Source organism: Heterocephalus glaber, unplaced genomic scaffold (genome assembly GCF_053883595.1).
Source record: "Heterocephalus glaber isolate CG9 unplaced genomic scaffold, H.glaber_assembly_v1.0 deba00001594, whole genome shotgun sequence".
Taxonomy (NCBI): Eukaryota; Metazoa; Chordata; class Mammalia; order Rodentia; family Bathyergidae; genus Heterocephalus; species Heterocephalus glaber.
Window position 1 is genome coordinate 10,254,360 of NW_028258369.1, and position 21,984 is coordinate 10,276,343.

General features: G+C 36.1%; 1 protein-coding gene and 1 pseudogene across 8 annotated transcripts in view; both read left to right on the forward strand.

Moving 5' to 3' along the window:
- Rps6ka3 (ribosomal protein S6 kinase A3) overlaps nt 1-21,984 on the forward strand; it is a 109,768-nt gene that overhangs the window by 53,760 nt on the left and 34,024 nt on the right. For all 8 annotated transcript variants that reach the window (XM_087193645.1, XM_087193646.1, XM_004866178.3 and 5 more), the window contains 5 exons: nt 781-897; nt 7,703-7,784; nt 12,854-12,934; nt 13,705-13,784; nt 14,469-14,575. In XM_087193645.1, the coding sequence (XP_087049771.1) occupies nt 781-897; nt 7,703-7,784; nt 12,854-12,934; nt 13,705-13,784; nt 14,469-14,575 (467 nt within the window). The remainder of the gene's footprint in view (nt 1-780; nt 898-7,702; nt 7,785-12,853; nt 12,935-13,704; nt 13,785-14,468; nt 14,576-21,984) is intronic.
- On the forward strand, nt 14,983-16,466 carry LOC101721695 (RNA-binding motif protein, X chromosome-like; annotated as a pseudogene).

Sequence of the window (21,984 nt, forward strand, 5' to 3'; positions counted from 1 at the left end):
TTATTAAAGTGTACTTTATCTGCTGATATCAATATAAATGATTGAAATCCTATGTATGAAATCCTATTTCCTCCTCTTCTAATACCTTCCCTCAGATATACTAAAGTGTCTGCTGTCTTTAATCCTTTCGTAGCCTGAAGACTTTTTACTCTTTCATTATGCAGAATAGTCATTTTTTCATGTCTAATTCTCCATCCAAATGTTAAATCTTTTTTGATTTTGTGTTTTAGAATTGTTCCTTTCTCCTCTCTCAGATCCCAAATTATTATTTCAAGCAATTAAAAATTTCAGTGTGCTTTCTTAAACATTTTTATTAAGGGTAGATCTCTCCATATTTGCCTAGGAATATTTTTCAGCCTCTCTCCCCAATAAACAGGGTCTTTGTATATAGCATTTGTTTTGCCGAGTACAGCCATAACATGGTGTATTACTATAATCTGTTATTTTCAGACTTCTTCACACCCTCTCCCCTCCCTCCGAAACTATTCTAATTATCTCCTGTAAAGAGAATGAAAACTTGGAAATACTCAATGCTGATACCATGTAGAAGTTAAATTGCACTATATAATGGGCTTGTATAATTCTGTCTCTGGTATATAACTTAAGAGTATATTTGCTGGGCATGTTTCCCATCACTTGGTAGGTCAGTAAAGGGTGGTTTTTGTATATTAATTTGAGGATTTCTAGTGTTATGCTAAATTAAGATTTACATGATTTCTAGCAGGAAAAAGTAACTCTGATTAACTCAGTATTTTCTCCCCCTTACATTTACTTCAATAGGAAGAAGGCAGCATCAAAGAAATTGCAATCACACATCATGTAAAAGAAGGACATGAAAAAGCAGATCCTTCCCAGTTTGAACTTTTAAAAGTATTAGGGCAGGGATCATTTGGAAAGGTAAGTCATGAGTATGCTCTTTTTTTTTAACTGTTTATAGAAGTAGAAAGTAGACTAGTGGTCACTAGAAGCTAGGAAGAGAGAAGGGGATAGAATGAAATTAAACAGCTATCAAAATACATTTAGTTACAAAGTAAGATTATGATCCAGTGTCCTACAGCACAGTAGGGTGACTATAATTCACAACAATTTTATTATATACTTTTTTAAAACCTAGCAGGGTATGGTTATATGCCTGCCATCCCAGCTATTTGGGAGGCTAAGGCAGGAGGATCGTGAGTTCAAGGCTAGCATGGGCAACTTAGTGAGATCCTATCCATACATAAAAATTTTTAGGGCCAGGGATTTAGCTCAGTGGTTCCGTCGCCTGTCTCGCAAGCACAAGGTCCCGAGTTCAATCCCTGGTACCAAAAAAAACCCAAAAAAACTGTCAGCACCATCATACATAAAGATTTTTTAAGATTGAGAATATAGCTCAGTGGTAGAGCTCTTGCCTAGCATGTTTGAGCCCCTGGGTTGGATCCTGTAATGGCCAGGCCTGTAATCCCAGCAACTCTGGAGGCTGAGTCAGAAGGACTGAGGAATTTAACAAGACCCTGACTCAAAAATTAAAAGGGCTGGGCGGGGGATTTAGCTCAGTGGTTCCGCCGCCTGCCTCAAAAAATAAAAAGGGCTGAGGAATGTAACCTAGTGCAAAAGCACTGGCCTAGCTGGGTTTAATTCCTGGTACTACAAAAGGAAAATAAAAATAAATACATACAAAAACTAGAAGAGAGAAATTTGAAGCTTCCCAACATAATTATAAATGTTTAGGAAGAGAGAAATGCTAATTACTCTGATTTGATCATTATATATTGTGTACATGTATCAAATGTATATCCATATATTTATGCACCTTACAGAAAGAAAAGAAGGTAAAGTATCGGTTAAAAGGTCACAAGAAACCAGGGATTTAGCTCAGTGGTTCTGCCACCTGCTTTGCAAACACAAGGACCTGAGTTCGAACCCCAATACAAAAAAATTAAATTAAATTAATTTTTTTTAAAAAGTCACAAGATCCCAATGATGAATGTAACTGTATTGTATACCTAAAATGTACCAATAAACTTAATAGAAAAAAAGTCACAAGAAACTAAATGAAATTTTAAATTAAAACTGGGATAAGGAAAGTTGATTTTTGGAATTCATGTGTATTTCATATACATGGGAAAATGGAAATACTTTATGAAATACCCCTAGTCTCTTACCAGCAGTGTTTTCCATGTTTTACATTTCTCAGTATCAATAAGTATGGAACATGAATAGTCATTCAAAAGTACATTGTAAACTTTGGAAAATTTGCAGTATTTACTTCATACTCATTTTATCTTCGAGACCTTGATTTAAAATAAAAAATAAAAGGGCTGAGCATGTAGCTCAGTGGTACAGCCGATTAGCACAAAACAAAACAGATATTATTGACTAGAATGCAAATTTTGCACTCATTTTTAAATGCATCACCTTCTAACCTCATACGAGAACTCAAAAAGAGGTCAGAATATCAAAGAAATATCTTGTGGTTTTTAATAATTCCAGAAGTACAACTAGATAGATCATGTTGTCTTGAAGATAAAAACTTGTGATCCTTCTGACTCAGCCTCTGGAGTATCTGGAATTAATAAATGTGCACCACAGTGCCCAGCTTTGTTTTTTAATATTAAAAAATGTTTACCAAAGCTACCAAATAATTGCTTCAGAAGATAGGACATCTTTATCAGTTTTCTCCAAATAATCCTTGTCCCCCTGCTGCACACCTCAGGGGTGAAGTCTTTTCCTCCATTTTAAGAAATATAGCTAGTGTAATTACTACTGCTAGATCTATCTAGACCAGTTCTCAGCAAGAGGAAACTTCTGAGATTGTATTCAACTCTTACATACAGTCATCCCTTCTCTATAAGAAAACATTTGAAGATGTCATCCTTTGCAAGCTTCAAAACAGTACCATTTTGGCACTCCTCTGTATTTTAGTGGGACTGTTTAGCAATTCTTGGCTAACATAGGTAGTTTCTTTTAGTTGTTAATCTCTTTCAAACTCAAAGCATGCTTTTAATCCAAATATATACCAAGTAGCCAGCAAAGCATAATCATTGCAACTTTAGACTCTAGGTCAGCCAGCCTTGGATTTAATTTTTTTTCATCTACTTACTGTATATTCTTAAGCAAATTATTTAACCTTTTGGGGCCCCATTTTCTTCTTGCCAGTCATTAAATATTGAAGTTCCTCCAGGTTGGATTCTAAGCTACCATCCCTTTATACCTGTATACCTCTTACTAATTGATTTGCTCTACCTTGTCACATATTGCTGACATAACAGATTTTATCTCCAATCTAAATTGTTCTAAATCTAAATTGTTCCTCTAAACTCAGAATGCTAATTATAGCTACTTACTTTCCCCTCCCTCTCTCTCTCTCCTTCCTCCCCTCTCCCTCTCTCTCTCCTCTCCCTCTCTCTCTCTTCTCCCTCTCTCCTCTCTCTCCTCTCCCTCTCTCTCCTCCCTCTCTCCTCTCTCTCCTCTCTCTCTCTCTCTCTCTGTCTTTGTTTTTCTTTCAGTGCTGGGGATCAAACCCAGGACCATACACATCCTAGGCAAGCACTTGCTCTACCACTGAATTACATCCTCAGCCCTTTCTTATTTTTCCTATTTGTATATCTCAAAGGTACTTTAACTTCAACATGTCTAAGACCAAACTCGTGATGTTCTCCCATCCCCAAACCTATCCTATTTCATTTTTCTCTTGTCACTATGAGTGGCATCCAGTTAAGCAAGCCAGAAACTTGGGAGGCATTCCTGACATCTCTTTAAAGTCTCCCTCCAAGACATATGCATGCACACATGCACACATACATGTACTCATACACACCCTACCACCCTGGCCAATCTGATCTGTCACCAAATTCTGTTGATTTAATACAGATTTCTACAATCATGGCAGTCCTCTCCGTCATTGCCACCTTTCCAGCACATGCTACCACTTTATCCCTGGTATATTAAAAGGATCTCCTTAACCGAGCCTTCCAAAATTTATTCTTGCCTCAATCCATTATTAACATGACAGCTAGCATGAGCTAATCATAAACTCTACCCCTTCTGTAGCCTCCCTTTGGTTTTATGATAAGAACAAATTCTTGAGATGGCTGAGGAGCCCCACTCTGACCCTATGTACTTCTAAAATATCATTTTATATACTTTTCATTCTCTGTATTCTGGCCACACTGGTCACCTGTTTTTGGTCCTTAAGCATTCCAGGCTCCATCCCACTAGAAAGTCTTTCCTCCTCCTATTCTCTGCTTGATACACTTTGCCCCACCTCCAGCCCTTCCTCAACTGATTAGCACCTCTTATGCAATTGTTTATTGACACACACACATACACACACCGCAAACTATATATTTCATGAGTGCAGTGGCCATGGCTCAGCGCTGAACTGGTAGCATAGTGCCTAGCATATAACTCTGGAAAGAATTAATAAACACTAGTCATGACCTTATACGATAGTAGTGAGAATTAAATGATCAAGGCCAAATACATGGTACTATCTTGTATTAAATTATATTAACATGCTACTTGATAAAGCCAAATACATGTGTTTATTTTTATACATTAGATTTCAGGGAACACAATATTTAAGTTTATAGGAATTAGCATGCTTCTCCCTTTATTGCTTTAAAAGTAATTTAAATACCTGTTAAACACTTGTTGTTTATAAATAGCAAGCATTAAAAATAGGTTGTCTCCTTTATTACCCATTCTAAAAGGCCAGTTTAAGCCAAAGTAACAGAGATGACCTGTCAGGTCCTAGAATAGCTTCACGGAAGAGTATCTGAAATGTACTCATGGAAGAAGGTCAGGTGGCAGCTGGAACTACTGCTGCTTCTGCTGAGCATGGTTGGTCACCGGCCAAAGGGAACAGATACAGAATGCCCTGAGCAGAAGCCCAGGACTGGGTAACTACCCAGATCTTGTCCCAGTACCTCCACTATAACACCAGGCAAATCATTTAATGTCTCTAAGCTCTAATTTGGGCATCTATAAAATAGGCCTTATTTAGTAGGCCTGCTTCCCAAGTTGTCATCCTGATCTATTGCAGATGCTTGTGAAAGTACCGTGAGGTAAGGAGTGCTGAAAAGTGTTAAGAAAGTGCTTTCAAAAGCTGTTGAAGAAAGTTTGGAATCCACAAGGAGAATTTTTCTTATAGAATAAAACAAAGAATCTTGATTGAAGAATCTTAAGGATGAATACATATCAGATAAATCCCAATTAATCTACCTAATTAAAATTTGTTTCTGTTCAAAACTATCAATCTCTTAATGACCTTTAACATTTAACAGCAGTCCACCTTAGAACTGCCTTAGTTACGAATGCTTTTCTTAAGGGCCGGAGATTTAGCTCAGTGGTTCCGGGGCCTGCCTCACAAGCACAAGGTCCCAAGTCCGATGCCCAGTACCAAAAAAAAAAAAGAAAGAATGCTTTTCTTTCCCTAGATGAGCTCCCCATAACTGACTGAAAAGAGCTAAAGAGTAGGTCTTGGTGATGGGGGAAGGACTTGATTCTAGGAGAGCAGCACACTTCTACTTTAGGGATTCGGTGTGAGTTGTGGGTGCTCTTCAGTTGATCCCATTTCCCATTGCCTTGGTACTGTTCTCAGATCAAGATAGTCTCCCTTGCACTAGAATTTATTGAGAGAATTCATTTTGTGATTATGTGCTAGTAGCCTGGTATGCTAAATCAAATAATTTAGAGTTGATCCTAAGGTTATTCTTGATTGTAGTTGCTTCTCCCCAACTTTGGCAGCACAAGAGCACTGCTACAAAAGAATCGGTAGAGGGCTGGGCATGGTGGTGTATACCTATAATCCCAGCACTCTGGGAGGCTGAGGCAAGAGGATTACAACTTCACATCCAGCCTGGGCACTTTAACAAAGCGAGATCATGTCTCAAAAGTGGGAGGGGGGAGTTGGAGCTGGGAATGTAGCTCAGTGAAGAGGCCCCGGGCTCAATCCCCAGTACTAGAAGGGAGGGGAAGGGAGAGGCGGGAAGGAGGGAGAGAGAGAGAGACAGAGAACAAACTATTTCTGATGTGGGGCTGGGGATATGGATGAGTGCTTGCCTAGCATGCATGAGGCCCTTGTTTGAGCCTCAGCACCAGGGGAAAAAAAGATTGGGCCCAAAAGAATTTTTGGTTGGTTACAGTGAGGGTGGACCTTTTAGAGACAAATGCCCAAACTGCAACCCCAAATCCACTTATTTATCGCAAAGTGCCAACACTGCAATTAAACCTGAATGCTGAGGTTTTAGTTTAGAAAAACAACTCATACATTAGCATCTTTTGTCTTAGAAGAAAAACAACACAATAAGAACCAAGTTGTTGGGCCGGGGATTTAGCTCAGTGGTTCTGCCGCCTGCCTCACAAGCACAAGGACCCGAGTTCGATCTCCGGTACCAAAAAAAAAAAAAAAAGAACCAAGTTGCATCATGTAAAGGTACAAGTTCCTAATGAGAAATGTAAATGTGTTGTATACCTGAAATGTACTAATAAAAGAATTTAAGAAAAAAGAAAAACAACACATGTGCCATAGGTTCATCACTACTGAATCCTATGCTATACTTTCAACATACAGAGATTTTCTCTTAATTGCTACATATATAAAGACCTTTTTCTCTCTCAGTGTACGAGGGTGATCAAAATGTATGTTGAGGGCCGGGGATTTAGCTCGGTGGTTCCACCACCTGCCTCGCAAGCACAAGGTCCCGAGTTCAATCCCCAGTACCAAAAAAAAAAAAAAATGTATGTTGAATGTTTAACCACTTAACATTTTACCCCGAGCATCACTTGGGCAGCACCTTTGTTTACATACTGACGATCCCAAGCATTGCTCAGGCAGGTATCATTTCAACCAGTCAATTCTTGTATTGAATAAATTTGATAAAATTGTCATTTTTGTATTTCATGTTATATTATACAAAAGAAGAAAATATGCAATTTTTAGTCATCCTGTATTTAAATAATTGGGCTGGTAAGTGGTTAAATTTTTAAAAATTTATTGCAGTGAAAGTAACGGTGCCATTAATCCCCCTCAAAATACTACTCTTTTCTTAGAACACATTTACTGCATCGTTCTTGACACTTTCTGAAGCAGTTCTGGAAGTCCTCTTTCCTGGGTGTCTGCAAGATATGATCCAAAATTATTATTTTTATGAATGCTACTGCCGAGTGCCATCCAACAGAAAGGAAGGCTCATAAAAACATTACGGTGTGTCTTCAGCCACGTTACTCACTAGATACAGCACCATGGTACTTCTAGCTCTTGCCCAAAGTAAAAATGACCATGAAAGGTAAACATTTTAAATTGATTCTGGATATCAAGGTACCCACAACAATGCAGCTAAAGACACTCATGAAAAAGGACTTCCAGAACTGCTTCAGAAAGTGGTAAGAATGATGAAATAAATCTGTTCAAAGAAAGGGGAAATGTTCTAAGGGGTTTAATGGCAATGTAACTTTTACTGTAATAAATTTTTCTAATTTAAACATTAAGTGTATGTTTAGATCGTATCTCCTATTACATGCTCTTTGAGGCCTGGCAAACAACCAAATAAAAATTGTGTTCGCTTACATAAACACCCCACGTTATAACCATTGTTTACAACCTCTATAATGTGTTAGGATTTGCATAATAATTTTATTATGGCAGGGATCTTACATTCACAAAGGTATATAGTGTGTAATATTTTGTAACATTTATTTTCTCTTATTTTAAATATAGGTTTTCTTAGTTAAAAAAATCTCAGGCTCTGATGCTAGACAACTTTATGCTATGAAGGTATTGAAGAAGGCCACGCTTAAAGGTAAGTGCTGCTGCTGTTTGTAATGTTCATGTGATCTAAACAAACTGAAAGGTTTTTGTTTGTTTGTTTGTTTGTTTGTTTTCGGTACCAGGGATTGAATTCGGGTCCTTGTGCTTGCAAGGCAGGCAGCGGAACCACTGAGCTAAATCCCTGGCCCACAAACTGAAAGTTTTCTGTATAACTCTTGTGACTCTAGGCCACTTACTTACATCCTGAATTGGTTGTTACTAGCTTTAAATTTAGACTGACTTATTGTGAATTTTTCCTACTACACTAGGAATCATATGACTAGTGAGAACAGGAATTGCCATATTGTAAAAGAAGTATTATAAATTCATTTGGGCAAGTAGAAGCTGTGAACATTAAAATTGGATTTGATGCATCTTCAAATTAATATAATTAATGTTTTAAAAACTTACTGATTTACTGGAAGCAAAATAGCTTTTGTTCTTTTTTTTCTTTTGAAACAGGGTCTCACTGTGTAGTTCAGGCTGACCTTGAACTCACTATGTAGCCCAGGCTGGCTTCCAACTCATGGCAATCTTCCCGTCTTGGCCAGCTGAGTGCTGTGATTACAGGCATGCGCCACCACGCCCAGCTAAAATAGCTTTTATTCTAAATGACTTTATCATCTTGACCTCTGGTCTCCACATAAATTTTTATTCTGAGCCTATGATTTTGAAAAATCTAATGCAAGATCCAAGAAAGGAGCGAGTTTTGTCAGATATTAAAATTTACTTAAAGCATCAGTAATTCAGTGTGTTATTGGTGAAAATAATACAAACATAGAAGTCAGTAGAACAAAATAGTACAAAGTATATGTTAAATTTTATTATATTTGCTACAAATATTGAGTACCTGCTGTCCTCTATAACAAAGCAGTTGTATAAAATGATGGGAAATTAAATAATAACTTCCCAAATTGGGTTTGAAATACCCCTGAGCAACCTGTAAAACAATTAAAAGTTTTTCCTTAAGTCCTATAGTAACAAACTCCAACCTATTTATCTCTAAAAAATAAAAACCCCTAAAAGAAATAATACAACTCGATTATTATACCTAAAAAATTAACATACAGATGTCCAGAGTTCAAATTTCCACTTGTCCCTACTGTTGTAATTCATTTTCCTTCATGTTTGAACCAGGATCCATACTTAGCAATTGATTTATCTCTTTAAGTCTTCTCATTTCCATTTCTTGTTTTTTTTTCTTGTAGTTTATTTGTTCAGAATACTTGTTCCTTCCCTACACCTCCCTTTTTGAGGCTTCCTGTTCTTATTTCATGGGTGCCATATCATCTCTGATAGTCTTTTTCTGCTATCTTCATTGTCTGTCTCCCTTTATTCTTTTTTTCTCCTGTTTTATTTTGCTGTTTTTTTGTATTTATAGCCTTTTCTCAAATGTCTAGTGATCCTTTGCTATTTTTTCTCTCACTTAGGAGTGAGGTACTGAAAAGCTGATTGAAAAGGATGTTAGGCTTAGATTTTAGCTTTCTCTAATCTGTTGTGATAATTACCATTGACACATCTTCTGCTGCTTCCTCTTCTTCTGTCCTTTGTTCTTTTGAATTTATGAATATAGTAGTCCCCCTTTATCTTCAGCTTTGCTTTTTTTAGTTTCAGTTATGTGCAGTCAACAATGATCTGGCAATATTAAAGGGAAATTTTCAGAAATAAACAATTGATAAATTTTAAATTGTGTGCCATTGTGAGTAGTATGATAAAATCTTGTTCTGTCCCACCTGAGACATGAACCATCCCTTTGTCCAGCATATCCATGCTGTATACACTACCCATGGCCCAGCAGTCACTTAGCCATCTTATTTGTTAGATGGTTATTGCAGTGCTTGTGTTCCAGTAACCCTGATTTTACTTAATAATGCCTCCAAAGCACAGAAGTGACATTCCTGCCCATTTGGACAAAGAGAAGCCATAAAGTGCTTCTTAAATGAAAAGGTGAAAGTTTAGTAAACGTTTTGAGAGAAACAAAGATCACATCACATAACTTTTATTATAGTCTCTTGTTAATAGTTTTTTATTTTTTGTTTTATAATAGTTACTATTGTTAATTTCTTACATACATAATTTATAAATTAAACTTTATGATATTTATAAAATAAACTTTATGTATGTATAGGGAAATACATAGTGTATATAGGGGTTAGTACTATTCAAAATTTCTAGGAGTCTTACCGTTTATCCCTCACAGATAAGAGGGTACTACTATAATTTTTCCATTAATGTCATTTCAATGGGATTTGGGAAGAAGGTAGAGAGTAAAACATAGATGTTTAACCAGAAGTTTCTTTCCATTTTAAAGTCCCTATTAATAGAGTAAGTGGAGTCAAATAGAAGTCAATGACATTAGGTCAAGTTAATGGGGAATTTTGCCCTATTAAAGTTGGTCTGTCAGACTAAAAGGTTTTATAAACCAGCCTAAAAGTTTCTTAATACATAGTCCTAGAATCATAGGCAGCATTTCTTATTTACTCTTAGGTTGAAGTCAAAGAGGGTTTAAATGTTATAACTGTCAGAAGAAGCTAGCTGATTTGCCAGCTTGGATAAGTATTAACAACAGGGTTTAAACAGCGTTTAGCAGTTGACTGGTGTAAAACATGACTTCTTCTGAACTAGTATATACTAATATAAATGCCTGGTTGTAGCATGATTTATATTTGTCACTAGGCCTTTACATAAGGACAAGAATCCACATTAGAATTATTACATCCTATCTCAGACAAAATGAAAAAATTCTTTATAGTGAGTGAATCTTACTGCTCATTTTCAGATAAACAAGGTCTTGTCAATGTTACTTGTAAGGAAATGTAGAACTGTCTCACAAAATAATCATAATCAGAAGAAAATCATCTTGTTGAATCCCCTCATTTTATAGAGGACCAAACAAGTTCCTGGGCAATGAAATAATTTGACCTAGATAATTCATCTAGTTACATGGCCACTAAACCATATAATTTTTTTTTCATTGTGGAACAATGATCAAAAATAATATATTGTGGATGTATTGGTGGTATTTTCACTGATTACTGAGCTGAGGAGTGGTTTTTAAATGGTACACTTTGTATACTTATTGAAAGAGGTAGAAATTTTTAATCCAGTTTTAAGGTAATGGGAACTAATCCAAGATTTTAAAGGTAACAGTGGAAAAAGAGCAGATTTAAACTAGATTAGCAGGCCTTGGTGATTAACTTCGTTCATATAAAAATAGAAAGAGCGTGTTAGATATTATAAGGTTGATACCAGATTTATAGTGATAGGATAAGGTAATAAAACTCACAGATCGATATTGAATTTGATATGCTAGCTGGAAAAGTCAGTTAAGACAGCTGTGCAAACCCCAAGAACATTGAGTGCTCACTTTAGCAGCACATATACTAAAGTTGGAAAGAACGATTGATTTGTATTCCTGACTTTCCCATTTTCAGTCAGCTGGCACCAAAATCTCCCAGTTAGCAGTAGAAAACTTGTAGATTTTTTTACCTCTTTCGTTTTCCCCAGATATTTTATTTCTATGTTTTAAATATCTGTTGTTACCCTAAATTCCAAATAAAACCAACTCGCCTTTCTCCCTGTCCCCACTTCCCCCAAAAAATATTCCCATTCTTTCTAGCCTAATTGTTCACACAGTCATTGAGTATTTTTTATAAGAATGTGTTCTACTCATTATTTACATGTCTGTCATTGCCACTATGTTATGAGCCTTATGAGGATTATCTTATTTGTATTTATATTCCTAATGCCTAGCACATAGACTTTGCTCGGGAAATGTTTATTTGAAGAGAGCTTTGCCCACAAGATCAAACATAAATTCATCCTGGGCCAGGGATTTAGCTCAGTGGTTTCACCGCCTGCCTCGCAAGCACAAGGTCCCAAGTTTGATCCCTGGTATCAAAAAAAAAAAAACCCCATAAATTCAGCCTAGTGTTCTAACCAAGAATCTAGATCCTCCCTATTTCATGGCCCCTATAGTAAACTTCTGATTTGAGCCCTTCTGTTCATCGTTAATGCCTCCATTTCTTTATTTATGTTGACATTGCATTTCTGGTCTTTTCTAGGGCCTATCTTTCCAACCCTAAATTCCATTGGAAAAGTTTTAAAGCTTATGCCCTAACTCTGACTCTTTCCTCTAGCCTTCCTATGTAGGTAAAACTAATCTTGCCCTTCTCTAAATTTTTTATCCCTCAGTCATATTCATAGTGCTAGTTTTGGATATAAAAATGGTAGCTATCACTTAACATACCAGGCTCTGGGTATAAACCTTATTTGAAATGGTCACATACACTCCTGAAGGTACAGTGGTATAATCCTCATTTTATAGCTGAGAAGTAACTAAGATTCAGGGAATTTAAATAAGTAATTTACTCAATTACACAGATCTGAAACTAGATTTTCTAACTTCAAAAAACTGTTCTTTCAGGGCCAGGGATTTAGCTCAGTGGCAGCGTACCTGCCTCGCAAGCACAAGGTCATGAGTTCGAGCCCTGGTACCAAAAAAAAAACCAAAAAAACAAAAAACCTGTTCTTTCAGGTATACTACAGTATTTCCTTTTGCTCCCTCTTCCCTTTTCTCCCTACCTCAAAATAGACTTTTGCAAGCATATCCATCCTTTATTATATGTGCTACATTTTATAGATACTTCTTGAATGCATATTGAATTGAGTTGATAGTGTTCACAGAAGTGATGAAACCTATTCCAGTTTGTTGTTATATTTTAATATTTCATTCGAGTGCCTTGATTTTTAAAAGTTGCATGCTTTTTGCCATTTTTCACAACTTTGTTTAAAATGCTTGTAAATTTGATGTTAAGCCCAACACTTAATAGGTTCTCTGAATTTTTACCTTAAAGCACATATTTTATAAAGACACAATTTCTTTTGGTTGTATAATGTAGTAAAAGATATTTGTATTAATTTTGTAAATTCAAAAGCAATAAAATGTTCACATTTTTATACACATAAACAAATTTTATTTAAAATAAACACTAAAAATAACTTGTTTTTAACATTATCTTTGAAAATATTGCAATGTAGCATATGTACAATCTTTTGTAGTTCGGGACCGTGTTCGGACAAAAATGGAACGTGATATCTTGGTAGAAGTTAATCATCCTTTTATTGTCAAGTTGCATTATGGTAAGTTCTGAACCTTCTCCCACCTAATCCCTTTGTCTCATCCCCCACTTCCTGAGTACTTTCAGATATACTGTGTATATAAACATTTGCATATATTTGTATGTGTTTAGCAGAGGCATATATTACAGTCATGGAAATTTAACTATTATTTCTTAGACGAACATTAGAAGCTTTTGTTTATTTTAAATATTATAAAGTTAGTTTCTGAGTGGTAGCCACAAGAGTAGATAGCAATGATTACTTTTTTATTACAAGAAGTAATAATAATATATCAGCATTCTATAGGCTATATGTGTTAGCCCAACTTAAGGGCAAGAAAGATCTCTAATGTCAATATGCTAAAACTGTTACTACCTTTCTTTTCTCAAAAGATATATGCTTCTTAAGTGTGTAAAGGCATAATAATTCTTACTACATATAATTAAACCTGATTAACCCACATTTTTTGTGTAGTGGAATTTTTTTAAATTTTTATTTCATGTTTAAGTAAGACTTTTTCTGTTTGAAAGTATTTTTATTGATCATATGTTTAAAACTATTGTATTCCTGAGGTACTTATCTGTAGAAAATTTAGTGGTTCCATAGTAAGAAACAGTGCATTTAACATTTCCATGTGGAAACTAAATCAGTGGTTTTCTTCTAAGTAAGTTTAGATCTATGACTTAATCATAAATGTACTAAAATAATATTCATTTGTGAATAAATTGACCTAATGTAAACCTAAACAATAAACTACAATGAATTAAACAAATTTTCATTTCTTCATTCAGCTTTTCAAACTGAAGGGAAGTTGTATCTTATTTTGGACTTTCTCAGGGGAGGAGATTTGTTTACACGCTTATCCAAAGAGGTATATAATTAATGTCTCTTCTTAATCTGATTATACTCTTCCTGTTTCAACTAAAGCGTTGTTATATTTCAATATTATGCTTATCAGATTTTCTCTAGTGGCATAAGAGTCTTACATTGAAGAAACTGAGCCAAAAAGAGTTCTTTTCCTGTCTTTTGAATTTATCCTGAAAACAAGACTTTAAACCGACAAACTAACTTTGTCTTAACTCTGCTTTTCTTTTTTAGTTTTCTCAAAAATTATAACACATCAACAAGATATCCTTAATCAATAATAGCAATACAGCATGCATTGTAAAAATCATTTTTCATTTCTAAATTATTGTGTAGAACAATGGCACAAAGAAAATAGTTTTATTTATTACTTAAAATGTAAAATTAGGGCCAGGGATTTAGCTCAGGGGTTCCAGCGCCTGCCTCGCAAGTGCAAGGTCTCAAGTTCAATCCCCGGTACCAAAAAAAAAAGTAACATTATTTCTCCCACAGTGTATAGTTAACATTTAGTAAGTGATCGTATTTGTTCGTAAATTTATTTCATTAGTAAATTGTAAAGAAAGCTATGTCTAATTAGCATATTTGTAAATCATTGAATATATAAGCTCTAAAGTAAAACTTTAAAAATCACAGACACAAAACAATAATAGTAATAATGATAATAATAATACCTGTCTTTATTTTATTTTAGGTGATGTTCACAGAAGAAGATGTCAAATTCTACTTGGCTGAACTTGCGCTTGCTTTAGATCATCTACATAGCCTGGGAATAATCTACAGAGACTTGAAACCAGAAAAGTAAGGAATCATGCTGCTAAGCTGAATACCGTGTTTAGGCGATCATAAAAATAGTGATTTCATAGAACTCTCACAGCATTGCATTAGAGTACCTGTGCTTCACATCTCCGCTAACACTATATATTCTTATTCTTTTTGAATCTTGGTTAATCAAAAATATTATCTTGTTGGGCCGGGCATTTAGCTCAGTGATTCTGCCACCTGCCTCACAAGCGCAAGGACCCAAGTTCCATCCCCAGTACCAAAAACAAAACAAAACAAAAAGAAATAAAAAATGTTATCTTGTTCTCATTTTCATTCTTTGATTTTTAATGACGTTGAAATCTGTTTTGTTTATTGGAAATTATATTTTTGTGTGCATTTTCTGTTCATGATCTTTGCTAATTTTTCATTTAGACTGTTATTTTTCTCATGGGTTTATAAGAGAACTTTACAAATTAAGAAATTTTGGCTCATTGCGCAGTACTGCTAGTGGCTCCTCACTTCTGAGCCCCTACCTGGTAACTGTCACTTGTCCCTGGCTGTGTGGTGAGCCTTTATCCACGAGCCCTTAGGAGCTTGAGACCATGGCTACCTTTCTGACTCACCAGGAAAAAAAAACAATGATTGAAGCAGTGCACCCAGGAAAGCTCTTTATTGGTAGGCTTAATACAGAAACAAATGAGAAAGCCCTTAAAGCAGTATTTGGAAAGTATGGATGAATCGTGGAAGTACTCTTGATGAAAGACCGAGAAACCAATAAATCAAGAGGATTTGCTTTTGTTACATTTGAAAGCCCAGCAGATGCCAAGGATGCAGCTCGGGACATGAATGGAAAGTCCTTAGATGGCAAAGCCATCAAGGTGGAATAAGCCACCAAACCATCATTTGAAAATGGTAGACGTGGGCCACCTCCACCTCCAAGAAGCAGAGGCCCTCCCAGAGGTCTTAGAGGAGGAAGAGGAGGAAGTGGAGGAACTAGGGGACCTCCCTCACATGGAGGGCACATGGATGATGGTGGCTATACCATGAATTTTAACATGAGTTCTTCCAGAGGACCCCTTCCAGTGAAAAGAGGACCACCGCCGAGAAGTGGGGGTCCTCCTCCTAAAAGATCAGCCCCTTCAGGACCAGTTCAGAGCAGCAGTGGAATGGGAGGAAGAGCCCCTATATCACGTGGAAGAGATAGTTACAGAGGCCCACCTTGAAGGGAACCCTTGCCCTCTCATAGAGATGTTTGTCTCCAAGAGATGATGGATATTCCACTAAAGACAGAGATTACCCAAATTCTCGTGATACAAGAGATTATGCCCCACCACAAGAGATTATACTTACCATGATTATGGTCATTCCAGTTCATGTGATGACTATCCATCAAGAGGCTATAGTGATAGAGATGGCTATGGTCGGGATCGTGACTATTCAGACCACCCAAGTGGAGGTTCCTACAGAGATTCATATGAGAGTTATGGTAACTCACAAAGTGCTCCACCTACACGAGGGCTTCCACCATCTTATGGTGGAAGCAGTCGCTATGATGATTACAGCAGCTCATGGGACAGATATGGTAGAAGTCGAGACCGTTACTCAAGCAGCCAAAGTGATCTTTACTCAAGTGGTCTCGAACAGGTTGGCAGACAAGAATGAGGGCTTCCCCCCTTCTATGGAAAGGGGCTACCCTCCACCATGTGATTCCTACAGCAGTTCAAGCCATGGAGCACCAAGAGGTGGTGGCCGTGGAGGAAGCCGATCTGATAGAGGGGGAGGCAGAAGCAGATACTAGGAACAAACAAAACTTTGGACCAAAATCCCCATTCAAAGAAACAAACAAAAAGTGGAAACTATTCTGCCATAACTACCCAAGGACTACTAAAAGGAAAATCGTGTTACTTTTTAAAAATTTCCTGTTAAGTCCCCCTTCATAATTTTTATGTTCTTGTGAGTAAAGAAAAGTAAAACATGTTTAAGTTTGATTTTATGACTTGCTCTCAACAAGCAAATGTTTAAGTGTGTAAGACTTGACTTGTTGTACTAGTGTTGTAATTTTGCAAGTAAAAGAGTCCCTAAAGGCCACTTCCTGAATTTTCCCAGTAAATAAAGCGAGCAATTCTAAGATCTTCCACACATACCTAGCCATCTAGATATACATTGATCTCCATTGAGAGATGAACCATTCTGCCTGTACAGACAAGCTAGCTATTAGAGGGTGGTCGAGTACACTCTTAGGATTTCAGGGTATCTTCCAACTGAAATCTCCATGTTCTCAGTATGGAAAAGCCTGAGATCAGATACCTATGTAAGGAAAGTGCTATTCGCCCAGTAAACCCACAAAAGCAAATGGATAATGCTGGCCATAATTTGCCTTTCTGACATTTACTTGGAAATCTGCAAGAACCTCCCCTTCCCCTTCCCCCAGTAAGACCATTTAAGTGTGTGTTAAACAACTACAGAATACTGAATACAAAGTTTGGCCAAAACCAACCATGAACCTGCAAAGGATGCTTGCTCTTACTGTTTCAAATTTTTGCAACTCTGTAGTGTCTCACTTTTAAAGGAACAGCTTGATTGCAAAGGAGAAATAGATAAGCAATGAAGTTATCTCCAACTTCTGAAAGGCTTATGACTTCTAAAAAGTGAATCAATCAGCAGTCCACATCAGATTTAAAGCATCAAATGCCTGTGAAACAGCAAAGATGGTTGAGGACTATGGTCGTTGTAGTCATGGAGTGCTGATTTATTCACAGTAGATAAAGCTGGCATCGCGAAATCAAAATGCTAAGAGTTGTTGAAGCAGAAGAATGCTGACTATCAATAAGGCACAACACGCCGCCTGCCTTCCAAGAGGAAGGATCTGAGTTCGATCTCCGGTACCAAAAAAAAAAATAATAATAAGGCACAACAGTTGCATAAGCAGTGTTCATCAGAATTAGTTTGGCACAGGCAGTAGGTTTTGCCTTCCAGGGTTTTTGTGAATCTGAGGAAGGCATCAGTGTTGATTAACACTTAACTAGGGAGTGGTAGTTACTTAAAATTGACCAAATAGAGAAAGGGAAAGAAATTGGTAAGTGGAAGTACTCAGGAAGTTCTTGTGGCTATTTGTGTAGATTTATAGCTTTGGCTTTCATTTTATTTAGCTAAAGTCATGGAAGCAACTCTGCATTTTGGAAAAAATTCCACCTAATTATCAGAAAGTTGAATTAAGGGCTGGGGATAAGCACTTGCTTAGCATGTGTGAAGCCCTGGATTTGGTCACCCAACACCACAAAAAAAAGTTGAGTCAGAAAAAATGACAGCTATAAGTAGTAACTCTTTACCCAGTAGTGTCTGATTTTCAGCAAGTGGAACATTTTTTATTAGCTTATCAGAGAAAAATGGTTAAGTTTTACAACAAAACTAAGGGAAGAGTAATATCCAGAAACAAAAGTAACAACTTGAAACATTGCTAAGATGATGCAAAGTACACTTGAAACTGGGAACATTGCTACTTCATTACTATATTGGTAATCTTACTTTATCCTCAGCTCCCAGTTTTGGAAATCCTAATACTTTATTGCTTGGGAGACCAGCGCCAATAATACAAATGATAATGTTCTCAAGGGAACACTTCAGTTGTTCAGTTAGAGGAACCAACTCAATTTTTGAGAACCCCCCCATAATATATTTACTATCATGCTTAACATTTGTGATTGGCAAAATAATTCAGAACTTTTAAGCTTCATTGGTTTACACTCCTAATCACTGACCATGAGGATACTGACCAAAATTAAGTAGTTGTACTTGAATACAGATCTTAGTTTGAGTCTTCCATACTCTAATTACTTGACTTAGTGCTTCTGTGAGGGCTTTTTGGCTCTTGAGATTTTATTTAGATTTCTAAGATATTTTAGAATAGAGACTAATTGTAGTATGAATGCTAAATTGAAAAGACTATGCTTAAATGACTAGGCGCCTTTTTGGCAAACTGTTTACAGACCCATTAACTTTGCTCCCATTGAGAAAAGAATCAGTCTTGATTCATCTGGCTTTATACTGGCTGTAAAAGAAATGGAATGATAAAATGTCTTCCAAAAATTTCTTCCAAAATGTCTTCTTTGTTTGACTGGTAATTAAACAGAACTCTTAGGTATTATAGATCACGTCTTTTGGAATGTTTTTGTATTGAAATTCAATAAAACTTTAACATACGAAAAAAAAAAAAGAAAGAAATTTTGTTTTGTTTTGCTTTTCCTGGTACTGGGGAACAAACTCAGGACCTTGCACTTGCAAGGCAGGTTCAGCACCACTGAGCTAAATCCCTGGCCCCAAGAAATTTTAACTGTTTACCTAGGAACCTGTTTACCTAGTACTCCAGGCTACTTAGGAGGCTGAGGCAAAATCACTGGAGTGCAGGTGGGATGCCAGCCTGGGCAACCTAGCAAGACTCCACCTAAAAGAAAAAAAAAAGACATAGTGGCACATGCCTTTAATCCCAGTACTGTGGGAGCCTGAGGCAGAAGGATCACAATATTGAGCCCACTTCAGACAATTTAGCAACTTATTAAGACCCTGTCTCAAATTAAAAAATAAAAAAGGTCTAGGAATATACTTCAGTGCAAAGGCCCTAGATCAAATCCCCAGTACTACAAAAAAAAAAAAAAGGTGAATTTTTTCATTTAACATGTTACAAATATATTTTTCCACTCTTTTAATTTTAAATTCATTTTTAATTTACACACATTTTTTTTCTCAGTCACATCTACCAGTCTTTTGTGATTCCTCCCTTGACCTTTATTCTTAGAAAGGCTTTTCTCAAATCTATGATCAAGTATTTTTCTTCTAATTTTATAATGTTCTTCTCTCACTTATAACTCCATCTAAAAATTTTTGGTAAGAAGAAAAGTATAGAACTAGATCTTTCTCTCAAATACCATTTATTGAAAATTGTCTTCTTATAATTTCACATTTTAAGTCAAATTTTCCACAGCTCTTAAAGTAGCAGTCATCAAGAAGCTGATATTTAAATTGTACATACACACTTTCATGTTTTAATTTGTCCTTGTTTACAATCTACTACTAAATTTAAAAGGTTTTTTTCATTTTCAAGGATATAAGAAAAAATACAAAGAATAAAGAATATTTTATACAGCTTTATTGACATATAATTCATATACCATACAGTTCATCCATTTAAAGTGGCACTGGCCTGTAGACCCAGCACATGAGATGCTGATATGGGAGGATCATTTGAGCCTAGGAGTTCAAGACCAGCTTGGGCAACATAGTGAGACTTTATCTGAAAAAGAAGTGTATAGTTTGTAAAATACAACTATCATCTTTATCATGTATTTTGAATATTACTTTAAAATGTTATGTGCAAAATTTAAATTACATATTGTAACAGGAAGTACTGAAAGTGATCCTCTGGAACTCTTTTAAGTGATCATGTAGAAATTGTTACACTTTTACACTTTATATTTTGGTTTGGGGTAAATTTCTCCTATGATTCTATTTTATTTCCCAAATAACTACTGAGTTATCCTCATTGTCTTTTCAACTTCTAACAATGATGTTACAAAACATGGTATAATTCCTTATGAGAATAAATATTCAAGGGCTGGGGTTGTAGTTCACTAGTAAACTAGCCTAGCATTTGCAAGGCCCCATGTTCAATCCCTAGTATAAAGAAAAAAAGAGTAAGTATTCAAGCATATAATCCTTAGAAGAAAAAAATTACTGTAAGCCTAAGATTAAACATTCATGGGCTGGGGATTTAGCTCAGTGGTTCCACCACCTGCCTCGCAAGCACAAAGACCCGAGTTCAATGCCCGGTACCAAAAAAAAAAAGATTAAACATTCATAAGTCAGTGTTTTATACTATTTAATTGAATATACTTATAATAAACCATTATATTAGCATTGGTCATGAAATTGTGTATGAAGCATGGGCACTGTCTCAAGGCTTGAGTAAGATCAAATGTAGGTAAAATTACTTATATTGAGATCTCTCCCATAAGCATCTAGATGTTGAAATTAAATTTAAATAATATTCAATTGGTAAGTGATCCAGATAAATACCATCACGTAGAACTTGGGAGTACTTTTATGTTTTATGAACTTATACATTCTCTTAAATTATATCTGTTACAATAAATATGACTATAAAATAATTATTAAAAGAATGCATTCATAACAAGGATCTTGTTATGAAAGAGACTTGAAAAGTATATCCCTACTGAATTATCTTCAGTGGTAAACTTTGCTGTAATTACATTTGAGTTGATGTATAAAGAAGATTCGTGATGTTTTTGTAATAGTAAAATTTTATAACAAAATTTGCCTTGTATACTTTGTTAGAATTAAAAGTAAATAAGTGCCTATATTGTGGAATAGCTTTAAATATAAGTGAAATAGTTTTTACTTGACCTTTCAAGTCAGTATACTAAAATACCTATCCAGAAATAGTTATTGGCTTATAGCTTAGTGCCTATTGCTTTTTCTAGCTCCATAATTAATTACATTACTCCTCACTCAAGTATCTGTACAAGCCAGTATAATTTTCCAACTGCCCTTCTTTGTCATTACCTAATGAGTTCGCTAAATGTCCCTTACTATTTTCTTTCAATTATTTTCTGACATTATAGATCTAGTTATCATGCTGTGCCTATTTACCTTTTATGATTTCTATTGTCCTTGTGAAGTAGCAAAAAAAAATTTAGAATTTTTTGTAGGTCCTCTGTAGACTGGCCTCATTCATTCACTGGTCTGTGCTTCGCCATTTGCTGGTCTAGAGAAATGAATAAAGTCAAACATCTAGGTCCTCATAATTTCCAAGAAGACCAAAAACACTGGAGAATGTAGACAGTGAAGACAGTAGGTCATTAAAAGCAAGGAGTGTGGGGAAGGTAATATATTGAGAAAAGGATTGTATAGGTTGTGTCTGGGAAAAAAAAGAACCAGAAAAGGATACTTGAGTTTGAGACCTTAAATATGACCAAGACTTACGTTCTTGATTTTGTAGACAGTCTATTATGCAAGTACTGGAAGGTTTAGTCAGTCCACCTCTGCAAAAAAGCATGAGAAAGAGTAGCTTGGAACAATGTAGGGAACAGGGAAAGGGGACGTTACCAGAACCTCTGCAGTAAGTCCTAGTCTGCGAGCCACGGCAGCACAAGGCGAATTACAAGAAAGGTAGAAAAATGAGACTGAGAAGAAGCTGAGCTTTGGGCCTGATCAGTGCTGCTCTGGGCGGCAAAGATGAAAGCCTCCAGCGTACCACACCTTTTATTCAGTACATCGGGAGAAACAAATGTAACAAATAACTTGCAGAGAGTTCAGTACATCCACGTAAACAAGATGGTAACGGTATAAGAACAATGAGGAACTGAGTAGATGTTTGTTCCTCCCAGGATGTTTTCAGCTCCCAGGATGTTTCTTGTCCTGGAGAATCACAG